This window comes from Xylaria bambusicola (assembly GCF_022495145.1).
Source record: "Xylaria bambusicola strain CBS 139988 unplaced genomic scaffold F5B22scaffold_1, whole genome shotgun sequence".
Classification (NCBI taxonomy): domain Eukaryota; kingdom Fungi; phylum Ascomycota; class Sordariomycetes; order Xylariales; family Xylariaceae; genus Xylaria; species Xylaria bambusicola.
Genome location: NW_025953554.1, coordinates 725,584 through 738,986, shown reverse-complemented (window position 1 = coordinate 738,986; position 13,403 = coordinate 725,584). Strand labels below are relative to the sequence as shown.

General features: G+C 48.6%; 3 protein-coding genes across 3 annotated transcripts; 2 read left to right on the top strand and 1 right to left on the bottom strand.

Annotated features, from left to right (window-relative positions):
• The first annotated feature begins 490 nt into the window (after positions 1–490).
• F5B22DRAFT_9809 (ubiquitin ligase protein BRE1) lies at positions 491–3,507 on the top strand. Its single transcript, XM_047980754.1, has 5 exons — positions 491–781; positions 1,132–1,275; positions 1,335–1,395; positions 1,448–3,063; positions 3,117–3,507. The coding sequence occupies exons 1-5, from the start codon at positions 602–604 to the stop codon at positions 3,288–3,290; spliced, it is 2,175 nt and encodes a 724-aa protein (XP_047836295.1). The 5' UTR covers positions 491–601; the 3' UTR covers positions 3,291–3,507.
• On the bottom strand, positions 3,508–4,929 carry F5B22DRAFT_9797 (uncharacterized protein). The gene has a single exon (XM_047980753.1). The coding sequence runs from the start codon at positions 4,735–4,737 to the stop codon at positions 3,724–3,726; it is 1,014 nt and encodes a 337-aa protein (XP_047836294.1). The 5' UTR covers positions 4,738–4,929; the 3' UTR covers positions 3,508–3,723.
• A 2,665-nt stretch (positions 4,930–7,594) lies between these two features.
• F5B22DRAFT_582765 (ABC transporter) lies at positions 7,595–12,814 on the top strand. The gene is made up of 4 exons (XM_047973325.1): positions 7,595–8,299; positions 8,454–10,010; positions 10,065–10,657; positions 10,708–12,814. Exons 1-4 carry the CDS (start codon positions 8,047–8,049, stop codon positions 12,346–12,348), a joined length of 4,044 nt encoding a protein of 1,347 aa, XP_047836293.1. The 5' UTR covers positions 7,595–8,046; the 3' UTR covers positions 12,349–12,814.
• The last annotated feature ends 589 nt before the right edge of the window (positions 12,815–13,403 follow it).

Here is a 13,403-nt window from a genome sequence, read left to right as displayed (position 1 = left end):
TACTGGAGGGCAGTCTGGACGCGCCTGCTTGTACCTAACCCAAGCACTAGGTACTGTATGTAGATACTAAGTGGTAAGTACCTAACTTAGCCTACCTAGGCTAATGATATGGCCTGGCCGATCATGGCTGATAAGTATCGTGTCCAGAAACAGCTTAGCGCATCTCGACCATGCTGGCAGTCTGGCAGTCACTGCAGTCAGTGAATCTGCAACCTGGATTTTTCGTGCCAGTGTTTCCTCTGCGAGCCGTGCTCATCACTTTTCCATTCATCCACTGCCACCATCATCTCTTCGCGCCTTTACTTTGTTCAATTCGCCCGCCCTCCCGTTCGTCCACATCCTGTCTCTGCTGCTCACCATCAGACCATCGACTCTCTAACCATCGGTGTTCTTCTCCTCGACAAGGGATTCCTTTGGGGATCACCTTCCTAGATTGATTGTGTTTGTCTGTCGGAGACACGCGTGCCTCTGCATCCCCATCTCTGCCGACTCTTGCGCTTGTCTCTTTGTTTCTTTATCCACTGCATTCCTTGCGTCTGTACGATACAGTCCGGCCTATGCATTTCGAGCCTGTAATATACCGTCATCGCCCTCATTTCTGATGCCTTCATCCACTTCGCCGACCGTAGCGCCTCTCTCCACTCGGGTCAAGATGGAAGATCGTAAGAGACCCGCCGTGAACAGCACTGATGATATTGCCCCCCCAAGCAAACGTCAGGCTGTCAATGGTAGCAGCAAGACAAAAGATGATCCCGATACCAAAGATGAAGTTTGGGTTGAGGTTAGTTCTATTTGACCACCATCATTCACTCACATCAGCCTGATTTTGCTCTGTCCCCCCCTCGCTCCCTGGCCCCACCTCCACTCCTTGGGTGATTGTCGCAGGCTGTCTTTTTGAAGCACAGAGTACTCCAGAGACCCTGTCTACATGCCAATAGTCATGTCTGTGTACTCACGCTCTCAGAATTGATGCGCGACTTGGTCTATTATCATCTACATTGATACCTGCCTTTCGTCCCACCCTCCTCTACATATTCTCGAGTAGGCACTCGCCTCAGTTTCTCAGACCCCATGGCGGGCTTCTTTGTCACGAAATAAACGCGTCGCTAATGTAAGAATTGGGGTTTATAGGAATATCAAAAGGATGCCATATACCGCCAAATGCTGGAGTATAAACGTGAGAAGACAACATTGGAAGCCAGGTTAGAGGAACTCGACAAGCGATCTACGTTCCACGATGATCATATCCGTGTAATGGATGGTTGGTGGACACAGGTGAGCAGAAACTAAGCGCCCTGCACGCATTTAATGGGCAGTACTGATAGGTCGAAAAGTTATTGCAAGAGATATCACTTCTAGTCAACGGCACCATCGATTTCTCAGGCGAATCTGAAGGTAGAAAGCATTTTCTTTATGTTCGAATGTTCAGCTACTAACACTAGACCAGAACAACCGTTTCCAACTCGGACCCAGTTTAAGGATAATGAAGAATTCGAATTACACCTGGATGAGAAGGCAACGAAAATCAAGTCAATATTGGGAACATTATTCTCACAGCTATCTAGCAATCGTGGAAAGATCACGCCCAATGTCACAAACTTGGAGTCACAAGTCAATAATTTACTTGCTTCTCAAAAGGATCTTATTCTTAAAGTGGATCGACTTACCTCGGATAAAGACAGCCTTTCGGAACAGTTGAATAATGCCACATTAAGATACATGAAAGCAGAACGGAGATTAGATCGAGTCAAGAGTGCACAGGTTCAAAAATTGGAGCAACAAGCCCTTGCCAATTCAACCACAAGATCCAGTGCTGGAGCTGACCAAACTAACGGCACTAATCCCGACGAAAGTAATGGAAACTATGCATCACAACAACTCGCTCTGCAGGAACTTAAAGCTGTAGGGGAGAAGCAGAAAGAGCAGCTTGAAGCTGCAGTGGTACAAAACAAGTCTCTACAAACAGATCTGACTTCACTCCAAACGCGCCTAACCAATCTCACGGATGAAGACTACTCTCGTACAGAGATCTTCAAGCTATTTAAGGCTCAAAACGAGGACCTCATTAAGAAAACAAACAATTTGGAAGCGGAGTGTCATACACTCAGGCAAGAAAATGCCAAATTGGAGAAAGAGAGAGAAGCCAACCGTCAACGATTTGAATCTGAAGCTCAAAATCTGATCTCAGATTTAGAAGAACAACTTCAGCAAGCAGACACCAACCTTGCCCGGGTGAGAGCTGCGAGAGACGAGTTGCACGCCGATGTAATGACGCTGAAAGCGAATAAAGAACAAGAGCGTACGGCTCTCGACCATATGAGGGATTTGATTAGTGCCAAGGAGGATCGGATTTCTGTCCTAGAGAACGAAGTTAAGAGACTGCAGCCCGGCGAGGACGTGGAAATGACGGCTCCTTCGGAAATTGACGAACTGTCCCTTGACGAACTCCGAGAAAAATACAAGAAATTAAGAAGGGACTACGAGTCTATCGACAGCGAGCTACCTGGAATGACAAGCGCTCTTAAGAAATACCAAGCGCTCGCAAACAAGAAGGTTATGGATTTTGCAGCTCAAGAAGAACGTGTGGCACTGTCAATTGCAGAAAAAAGCAAAGCCGATCAGAAGTACTTCAATGCACGCAAGGAGAGTGATACGAAGGCTGATGAGGTCAAGCGGCTTCGATCGCAAAATATGAAGAGCTCGGAAATTATTTCTCAGCTGAAAGAAGTGGAAGCCCAGAACCGGACGCTGGTGGCGAACTTGGACAAGCAACTGGCGGACATGAAGCAAACGAATACCTCGGTCATGGCCGAGAACAAGAAGCTCGAGACCACGAATCAGGATACGTCTCGGCGATATGACTCTCTTAAACAGCAGGTCTCTGAGCTAACCAACCTCGCAAAGACTAAGGACTCGACTGCTTCTACGACGAAGGAGCGAAATATTCACCTGGAGACGGAAGTAGAGAAGCTTAAGGTCCGTCTTGAATCAACGACAAAGGACCGAGATAAGTGGAAGACCAAGAGCCTCAGCAACTCTTCTGAGGAAGAAGAAATGCTACGTGTAAGTGACGTTCGGATCCTAGGTTCCACGGGACAAGCTAACGTGATGTATAGAATATGGCCACATGTTCAATTTGCAAAAAGGACTTCAAAAACACCATTATACGTGGCTGTGGGCATATCTTCTGCAGGGGCTGCGTTGACGATAGACTTGCTAATCGTATGCGGAAATGTCCCAACTGTAACAAAGCTTTCGACAAGAACGACATTATGACGATTCATCTCTAGGTAGACAAGGGCCCATTTCTTCTTACTTCACTTGTAAATTATAATTCGAAGGGGCGATGAATGACCTCTGTATTACTGATGTACATAAATTCTTTGCGGTGGCTTCAACCGGAATTTCGCAGTGCAGGCACATGCTTTGCTATCGGCTACGATGTTCGAGTTGATAACTGATACCCGGCCATATCTTTCGTTGCCCGCTTTTTTTTTTTTTTCATGGCAAGAGGATATAAAGTATTGCCTCGAGCGAGCTCGCAGTCGGGAGGCAGTCACCGTTGATACAGGATAAGACGAAAGAGCATGAGAAAGCATGAAGGCGATTAGGCGGCTCCCATAATAAACTGTACGAACACAAGTACCTTTCAAATTTTGTATTCATGACTACTTCTTCCTGGGTGACTCGAAAGATGATGCTTTCTATTATTAAATTTGCTCTTCATCTCCTGTTCGTAGACCCAAAACCTGTGCTTGTGTATCTCGAAGATGAGGTTGACGTCGAATCAGAGCCTGAACCCCAGCTGCTTGAACTTGGCCCTGCTGCACTCGAACCCCAGCCGCCTCTACCACTACTACCCCTTCCGTAGAAATCACGATATTCCTGTTGCCGGTTCCCACGATTTCCAGCCATGTAGCCCGCCGCAGCACCCGATGCTAGGCCAGACCAGAAGCCAGGGCGCCAACCTCCCTGACTACTGCTCCCATACTTGTCGTACGGTGGCGGCGGGTCGTAGTCGCCGTAACCACCACCGCCGCCTGGCCCCCAGCCTGGATCGAAACCGCCTCCTCCGCCACCAAACCATCCGTTCCGCGGCCTTCGCCGCGCCGCGCCGTCGGGCGCGGTAGCCTGTCTCCAGGCCGACAAGACGATCCAGAGAAGGACGCCGAAGAAGATGAAGGCGAACAGCCAGGCGCCTATCGTCGAGCCCTGTTCTCTCTTGTCGTCGAAGTTATGCAATGGTTCGCGGTTCCGACTCCCTCCTGGCCCCCAGCCCGAAAACCAACCCCCGCTCCCGGCGTTGGCGATCTCGGGGAACTTCTCCTCGCCGAGGTCGGTGAGGACCAGGCGGTACTCGACGCCGCAGCTGCCGCGGAGGACGTAAGGGTCGTCGGGGCCGGCGTACCCCTCGCAGATGACGTCCGTGGAACCCAGCTTGAGCTCCGGCGGCAGCGAGGCCGCGCACGACCACTCGACGTCCTCGGCGCCGTACGAGCTCCCCTCGTTCGTGCACCGCATCACGTCCACGGGGTGCAGGGCGCAGACCTTGGGGGACGAGACGCATCTGAGCTGCGGGATCGAGGAGACGCGGCGGTGGCTGGTCTGTTTGTTGGCGCGGAGCGTGAGGGATTGGACCGCGGAGAGGAGGATGGCGTCTTTGGGCTTGGCTTTGGCGGTCGCGGTGGCGGGGAAGAGGAGGAGGGGGAGGAGCGCGGGGAGGATGCTTGTACGCATCGTTTTTGTTTGATTGCTCGGCTGGCCGAGAGAAATCTGTGGTCGTGAGGTGACCCTCTTGTTTGCTTGGTTTAGTGCTGTTAGGTAGACACAATAAGTAGATGATGATGATGTTACAGTTGGTCAGTCATGTAGACGAACGCCTGGCGTAGGTAAGGTAGCCTTATGATGACAGGTCACAATTGAGCTAGGTAGCTGTGTTGCGATATAGCAAACAACTGCGGAGTTATCAATCAATCAATCACATTCTTGAGCAAGGATAGGGCCAAAAATCTAAATCGCATCCAGAGATGAATTAGTCGCGGTGGCAAAGACAGGACACTTGTCGGAGCTAGAGTGGTTGTCGGCCTAACGTTTGCCATTGGTGATTTTCGTGGAAGGCAAATGAAACAAGGCTGGGCTGGCTGCCTACGAGTTGCGTTGCGTAGGACGACGGCCTTGGTCCCAGTTTCTTTTGTTCTAGAATTTCCCAGATCCGTCCAAGCCACAGCGCCATACTTAGCACGCGTCTGGGCACTGCAAGTCGGACTTAAGCTTTTTAGATGCCTGGGCAGTTGATAGGCCGGAATTCATGTATTGCCTACTCGGTCACCGCAATGCCGGGCAGACAGCTCGGGCGGGCGTTCTTGAAGGCAGAATCGGTGCTTTATATGTATCTCAACTTGCGATGCTGATACCTAGCTGCTGTGCATGGAACGGAATGGGCATGACATAATCTGTATCGAAGATGTTGACCCTATGCAGTTAGTGCAGTTGATCGATCTTCATATACCTATCGCGATATTGTTATAGGTTGCTTGTAGGTATTTCATGCACAGTCCTTGTATGGTGTCGAGAGACACAGAAAAAGCACGCAGATTTATTTGTTGGTTCGGTTGAACGATCTAGTCGGTCTCCAGAATGTGACGCTTCGGCCGCGCCGCAGGATGTTCCCGCTAAGCGATCGCAACATGCTTACCTACATACCTACGGGTACACGTATATGTACGATGTATATGACTAGGTAGAAGACTTAAAGACTTATCAGCAGTTACGCCGTATAACTCAGTTGGTCCAGGTTCGCAGAGTATGAGGTAGGTCTTGGAAGTGTGCGTGCCGTGATGATGCATCTCACTTGGACACAACCGAGACACGAGCACGTTTTCTTTCCAAGTCCTACTCGCTTTCGTTTACCCAAAGGAGGGATTCAGGACCTCCTAACTAACTACTGTATGTACTAAGTTAGTAGGCACATGTGGGTAATCCCTGAGCGGGAAGTTAGAGAAACCCGAATCCGCTGGTGCAGTTTGGTTGGATGTTGATAAACGACGGCGTCGTTGATCCACCTTCGTTTTCTGGAATTCCGGGGGAATGGTTGCAAAAGTTCTGTGGAAAAGAGTCTGAAAAGACCAAAGGCAGTACCTACAAAGGGTCCAACTCGCCAAGGTAATGCTGATACAGTGTATAGATATCGATAATACAGTAGAGCCATACTGTCATGAGCAGTCCGAATTTCCGTCCCGCACCAATCAAATCAGGGGAAACGGGATAAGGGGAATCCGAGATCAGTGCTAATGTCGGGCTTTGGCTGCACAACTCGACTTATGCACGCTAAACTTCTCAAGTTGGTGATACAGCGCTAGGTATAACCAGACTTCATGGCCGGTTAGAAACATGTGTCAAGTACGTTGCATATTCAGATACAGTTCATCTCTACATATCCTTAGCCATATTTATCTGGCCATATAATCAGGTATTGTAATATAGCCTAGGTAAGTCCTATAACTATGTATATTAGATGCTCGTTACTGCTCGTATACAGTAAGACCCACCATAGGTATACGCGAGTTTATACTTTCTTCAGAGAGAGTCCGTTGTCATCGGCTGGGTTTACCGTGCTGATGTTATTATTAGACACTGATGTAAGACCGAAGCTTTGACTCACCTTGATCTCAGATCGAAACAACCGACCCAACCTCGGATCTCTTGTAGCGAGGGAGTGTCTTACCACAACACCCTCACTTACTCAAGTATAATATAACTGACAAATTTCGGGTTGCAGTAGGTATACTACTTGGGCTAATAAAGGGTGCGCGTAACATCCTTCGAGTCTTGAGGTACCTACTTGCAGTGCACGTGTTGGTATGTATAACAGTAATATGTAAGCATGAGTATATGACACCAACACCAGTTCTCAGAAAACTTGGATCCAGTTTCCCGGATCAGGAAACGATTTCTGGCCGCCAGATCTATCCCCTGTGCCACATCCTCGCGTGTCTATATACACCAAGACTATAGGTATACAACTGTCTCCTATCATAAAGGAGAAGCTTGAAGACTTACATAGTAAAGTTGGTAGAAATTACCTTGAGATTAGGCCCCGCCCTAACAAAATTCAGCTCTACTCCGGTACTACTTATGTCTGTATTACTATTACGGGTTTCGGGCGCGGGCCAAAATAGCGGGTAGCGGACATTCACCAGTGCCCTTTGATGCTCTTTGATGCCCGCCAGAACCCGCCATGTGGACAAGTGGAGGGTGTTTGTGCAGTGTGCTCCCGGAAGGCGTCCATTCCGCTGCCGCTTGCGTTATGATGCGTACTACTTACCTAGGTAGTACTTACTTACTAACTGCCTAGGGTAAGTTAAGTAAGTATGTAACCATGTAACCAACGATCTGGGTTAGTGAGCGCTACAGTGTATCTCTCGCATCCGTCTAAGTAAGTTCTAATCCACCCATCAATCCTGCAGTGTAGTAGTGTACATAGCGCATCGACTGCCTAATTAGTCCCTAGATGGCGTCTTACAGGCGTCTTATCTCAGCTCGGTACGCCACTAGTCTTGCCTTACCCGATTGCTCCAGGTTATTCCTTAATCCTCTCCAATCGTAAATTCACTTACATATAACTAACCATGTTCCGCCCCGGACTGCCCCCTCGTCCTCGTCTTTCGACTTTTTGCCGTTTGATGTCTAATCGGTACGCTGCTAGGTTTGGTAGGTAGGTCGCACTCGAGGCCGCATCGTGTCGATATCCAGACGCGATACAATCCAACACACATGTCGTTGTGGGAACGATACGCAGCACCCAGATTCCGCATACGAAGTATAGCCTGTTGACGTAGACTTGGCGCCTCTCGTTGCAACTCGGCTGAATTACACTCGAGACATAGATCAAGGTTACCTCCAGTGGGCTCAAACACGACTGACCGTTCGACACTCGCCTCCCACTCCATTGGCTTGCGCGCCTTGCGCTGCCTTTTACTGTCACATTCTCGGATAGCCTCGGGCCTACCACCATCCGCAACACACGCACACACACTCTCTCTCACCATGGGCGCCGACTTATCAGAGAAGCCTGAATTGGCTTCCGAGAACAACAATGACCGCCGGCCATCCACGCAAGATGAATCGAGTGCGAGCACTGTCTCACCACCATCGGGAGGCGAAAAGTCGACTCCACAAGCCGATGTGCAATCCGGCGCCGATTTGTCTCGCCTGGATTCAAAGGTAGTAGTGGCTCAGAAGGAAGAAAACGATCCCTATGGGCACCTACCTTCGCATGAAGCCGAAATCCTGAGGAGGCGTAAGTGCTGATCACACTTCTTTTATCTGTGCCAGGCGTGAGGATTGGATTATACATGTCCAAGCTCATCAAATGCTATGCGCCTTTGCACATAATATCCCCAATCATGCTTGTAAATGATGGTCTTAAAGCCAGAGGTCTAACAGATTTATAGAGGTCACTATTCCCGAAGTTAAAGCTGGTTTCGCTACTCTATATCGATATGCCACGCGAAATGATCTGATCTTCATTTTCATATCTTCCATAGCGGCCATTGGTGCTGGTGCCGCCTTACCTATTATGACGGTTATTTTTGGCAGGCTTCAGGGCACCTTTCAAGGTTACTTCTTAGGCCAAGTCGAAAGATCAGCCTTTACTAGCCAGCTGAATTCCCTAGTCTTGAACTTCGTCTACCTCGCCATAGGTGAATTTGTCGGCGTGTATATCTCCACCGTTGGCTTTATTTACACTGGCGAGCATATCAGTGCCAAAATCCGAGAGCATTATCTTGAGAGTTGCATGCGTCAGAACATCGGTTTTTTTGACAAGATAGGCGCTGGTGAGGTCACCACACGAATCACAGCTGACACGAACCTGGTTCAAGAAGGCATTTCAGAGAAGGTCAGCTTGACGCTTACCGCCGTCGCCACCTTCCTGTCAGCCTTTGTCATCGGTTTCGTCTTCTACTGGAAACTGACCCTGATTCTTACCTCCGTCGTCTTCGCGCTTCTTCTGGTCATGGGCACCTCGTCATTCTTCATTGTTAAATATACGAAAATGAATATCCAGGCTCATGCCGCTGGAGGTACCGTTGCCGAAGAAGTTCTCAGCTCGATTCGAAACACTGTTGCTTTTGGCACAGAAGCTCGTCTGGCTGGGAAGTATGATGAACATCTGAAGGTTGGTTACTACTGGGGTTTCCGCAAGTCTGCTGCTGTTGCCTTCCTGGTTGGTGGCATATTTTTGATCATCTATCTGAATTACGGTCTCAGCTTCTGGGTTGGCAGCATGTATCTTGTTGATGGAATTATTCCCTTGTCCACCGTGCTGACCATTATGCTGGCCATCGTGATCGGCGCCTTCAATTTGGGAAATATTGCACCTAACCTGCAAGCTTTTGGCACAGGCTTGGCTGCCGCTGCGAAGATCTTCAACACTATTGACCGAGTTTCCCCCTTAGATCCCACCGTGGACGAAGGTGAGAAACTTGAAAAGGTTGAGGGTTCAATTCGTCTCCAGAACGTTAAGCACATCTACCCATCCCGACCTGAAGTTGTTGTTATGAACGATGTCACACTCGATATTCCAGCGGGTAAAACGACTGCACTTGTAGGAGCCTCTGGGTCTGGAAAGAGTACGATCGTTGGACTAGTAGAGCGATTCTATGACCCTGTTGGTGGCCAAGTCCTGCTCGATGGTCACGACGTCAGCACTTTGAACCTTCGCTGGCTACGGCAACAAATCTCTCTGGTCAGCCAAGAACCAACGCTATTTGGTACTACAATTTTCCACAATATTCGCTATGGTCTATTCGGTACGAAGTATGAAAATGAATCTCCTGAGAAGCAAAAGGAATTGGTAATCGAGGCAGCTAAGAAGGCCAACGCCCACGACTTCATCTCGTCCTTGCCTGAAGGATATGAGACTCACGTTGGTGAGCGTGGATTCCTGCTTTCTGGTGGACAGAAACAACGAATTGCAATCGCTCGCGCTGTTGTCTCTGATCCTAAGAGTAAGTTATGCAACCTGTTTATCCACTCACTACAACCACTAACCTCCATTTTAGTCCTCTTGCTTGATGAAGCCACAAGTGCCCTCGATACCAAATCCGAGGGTGTAGTTCAAGCTGCTTTGGAAGCTGCTGCCGAAGGCCGAACAACGATCACAATCGCTCATCGTCTATCCACTATCAAAGATGCCCACAACATTGTTGTCATGTCAAAGGGTGCCATCATTGAATCGGGAACTCACGATGACCTGTTGCAGAAGAAAGGCGCTTACTACAACCTCGTGACCGCTCAGAACATTGCTGCTGTACAGAAAAAGGAAAGTGAAGAAGATGACGATCAAGAAGATGAAGATGAACAACTGATTCGAAGAATGTCTACCAACCGGAGTGGCGCCGCCTACTCGGATGATCCTAACGATAACATTGCGGCTAAGCTGAAACGATCATCTACCCAACATTCTGTGTCTAGCCGAGTTCTCAAAAACCGCAAGGCTGAAGAAGGACCCGAATACAGCGTGTGGACTTTGGTGAAAATGACGGCTTCGTTCAATCGCACGGAGTGGAAGCTCATGCTTTGGGGCTTGTTCTGGGCCATCATCTGTGGTGGCGGTAACCCAGTACAGGCATTATTCTTCGCTAAACAAATTCTTGTAAGTTTGTGTCTCATCTTTTCTTTAGTCTATTGCTAACCTTGCCTCAGACACTTGGCGTGCCCATCACCGACGCGAATAAAAATCAGGTTAAGCGCGACAGTGACTTTTGGAGTCTTATGTACCTCGTTCTGGCTTTTGTCATCCTCATTGCCCAGATTTTCCAGGGTGTAGCGTTTGCGAAATGTTCAGAACTACTCATCCACCGGGTCCGAGACCGAGCTTTCAGAACTATGCTTCGTCAGGATGTGGCCTTTTTCGACAAAGAAGAAAACACCCCCGGTGCTTTGACTTCGTTCTTATCTACAGAGACAACCCACTTGGCAGGTCTCAGTGGTGTCACTCTCGGTACTCTCCTTACAATCGCAACAACCTTAATTTCGTCCAACGTCGTGGCTCTGGTCTTTGGGTGGAAATTGGCACTCGTCTGTTTCTCTGCCGTGCCAGTCATTATCGCAGCTGGCTATTTCCGTTATTACATGCTAGCACATTTCCAGCGACGTTCGAAAACGGCGTATGAAAAGAGTGCGTCTTACGCCTCTGAGGCCATCTCAGCTATCCGCACTGTTGCTTCCCTCACTCGTGAACAGGATGTTTTGGCTCAGTACCGAGACTCTCTAGTCGCGCAGCAAAAGTCGAGCTTGATCTCCGTCTTGAAATCATCTCTACTTTACGCCGCGGCACAAGCTACCCTATTCTTGGCGTTTGCACTGGGTTTCTGGTACGGTGGTACACTCATCGCGAGCATGGAATATGATTTGTTCCAGTTTTTCATCTGCTTCATGGCAGTCGTGTACAGTGCCCAGTCGGCAGGCTCTATCTTCTCCTTTGCCCCAGACATGGGCAAAGCTCATCACGCCGCCACTGAACTTAAGACCTTGTTCGACCGCAAACCAGCTATCGATACATGGTCTGACGAAGGCGACCGCCTTGAGTCTGTTGAAGGCACTCTTGAATTCCGCGATGTTCACTTCCGATATCCAACTCGACCCGAGCAACCAGTGCTTCGAGGCCTCAACCTGACTGTGCGTCCTGGTCAATACATCGCACTAGTGGGAGCGTCAGGCTGCGGAAAGAGTACCACCATTGCTCTCTTGGAGCGATTCTATGATCCGTTATCCGGTGGTGTCTTCATTGATGGCAAGGAGATCAGCACGTTGAACATCAACCAATACCGCTCATTCATTGCTCTCGTGTCCCAGGAACCTACCCTATACCAAGGAACTATTAAGGAGAATATCCTCCTCGGCTCATCGAAGGAGGACGTCTCAGATAAGGCTATCGAGCATGCCTGCCGTGAAGCTAACATCTACGATTTCATCATGTCGCTACCCGATGGCTTCAATACCGTAGTAGGCACAAAGGGAGCTCTGCTATCTGGTGGTCAGAAACAGCGTGTCGCCATCGCGCGTGCGTTGATCCGTGACCCGAAGATTCTTCTTCTTGACGAGGCAACGAGTGCCCTGGACTCCGAGTCCGAGCATGTCGTCCAGGCTGCTCTAGATAAGGCAGCCAAGGGACGCACCACTATCGCAGTCGCCCATCGTCTCAGCACCATCCAGAGAGCCGATATTATCTACGTGTTTGATCAGGGTCGCGTCGTGGAGCAGGGTACACATGCTGAGCTGATGCATCTCAACGGCCGGTATGCAGAGCTCGTCAACCTGCAAAGTCTAGAGAAGCATCAGTAATCTACTCTGGGAGGCGTGTCGAAAGGCGTAGGCGGATTAAAGTTGCGTTTTAAAGGGAATTGATATCAAATAGACTATTACATATCTCAATAGAGCCCGCTGAGCGAGCGAGCGAGATAAAGGGGGAGGCTTTACACCACATACCACATGGCATTATAACGGCGTTGGACTGGGCTGTTGGCACGACCGCGGCCTAACATACCCTACTTACTATACTTGCATATTATATACTACCTCGCCTCCGCAAAGGAGGCATTGCGTGCATGAATTGGTTTGCAACTTGCAGAATATAAAACTATTTAGTACCTTAACACTTTTATACATCCTTCCCTCCTTTTAGGATTTTATTATTTCTTTAATCTCTTCCAAGTTAGCTCCTATTCAATTCATATATCAATATACTAGATATCATCTTGCCGAGAGCTTCACTTGATAAAGCAGTTACACATATATATCTTAATTAAATAGGAGAGATAAAAAGAGAATTATAAGAGCGAAAAACAGTATTTCAACGAACTATAGTTATATAAGTAATATTCTTTCTTCCGAAATAATGTATATATAGACCAGTCTCGACAGATCGATCTACTTACATACTTGCCTATCCCGTCCGTCCAAAGCCGTAGTGTAATGCGCGTGGAAGTAAGACAAGACAAGACAAAACTTTAAAATTCTAGAGCGGCGGCGCAGGGGCGACGATCGCGTTGATCCCTGCCGCCCTGAGGTTTAGATCCCGCTGTCTTGTGAGATCTGAACTATATGTACTAAATAAACCTAGATAGCGTAGCGTATATACACAAACCACGTGCGGAGGGGTGCAGATCTATTTTGTTTTGGGGTTGTTTTTGAGCCGCTTGGTTAGGTATGTGGCTATTTGGGACTGTGAGAGAGAGAGAGAGAGAGATGGCGAAAGGAAATGCGAGAGAGAAGAGAATAGGGACTTGTTTGTCTTTGCGCATATTTACTTACTTATTTACTTACCTACTTACTATGAAGGTAAGTAACTCCGGACTACTGTAGACCTTTAGTAGGTATCCAAGCGTGCTGTAGTGTAG

Excerpts from the sequence above, each read along its gene's own strand:
- F5B22DRAFT_9797 (XM_047980753.1), bottom strand. The coding sequence starts at position 4,737 with ATGCGTACAAGCATCCTCCCCGCGCTCCTCCCCCTCCTCCTCTTCCCC.
- F5B22DRAFT_582765 (XM_047973325.1), top strand. The coding sequence starts at position 8,047 with ATGGGCGCCGACTTATCAGAGAAGCCTGAATTGGCTTCCGAGAACAAC. Across the intron at positions 8,300-8,453 it reads AGCCGAAATCCTGAGGAGGC|AGGTCACTATTCCCGAAGTT; the intron begins GTAAGTGCTGAT and ends ACAGATTTATAG. Across the intron at positions 10,658-10,707 it reads TCTTCGCTAAACAAATTCTT|ACACTTGGCGTGCCCATCAC; the intron begins GTAAGTTTGTGT and ends ACCTTGCCTCAG.
- F5B22DRAFT_9809 (XM_047980754.1), top strand. The coding sequence starts at position 602 with ATGCCTTCATCCACTTCGCCGACCGTAGCGCCTCTCTCCACTCGGGTC. Across the intron at positions 782-1,131 it reads AAGATGAAGTTTGGGTTGAG|GAATATCAAAAGGATGCCAT; the intron begins GTTAGTTCTATT and ends TGGGGTTTATAG. Across the intron at positions 1,276-1,334 it reads TGGATGGTTGGTGGACACAG|TTATTGCAAGAGATATCACT; the intron begins GTGAGCAGAAAC and ends TAGGTCGAAAAG.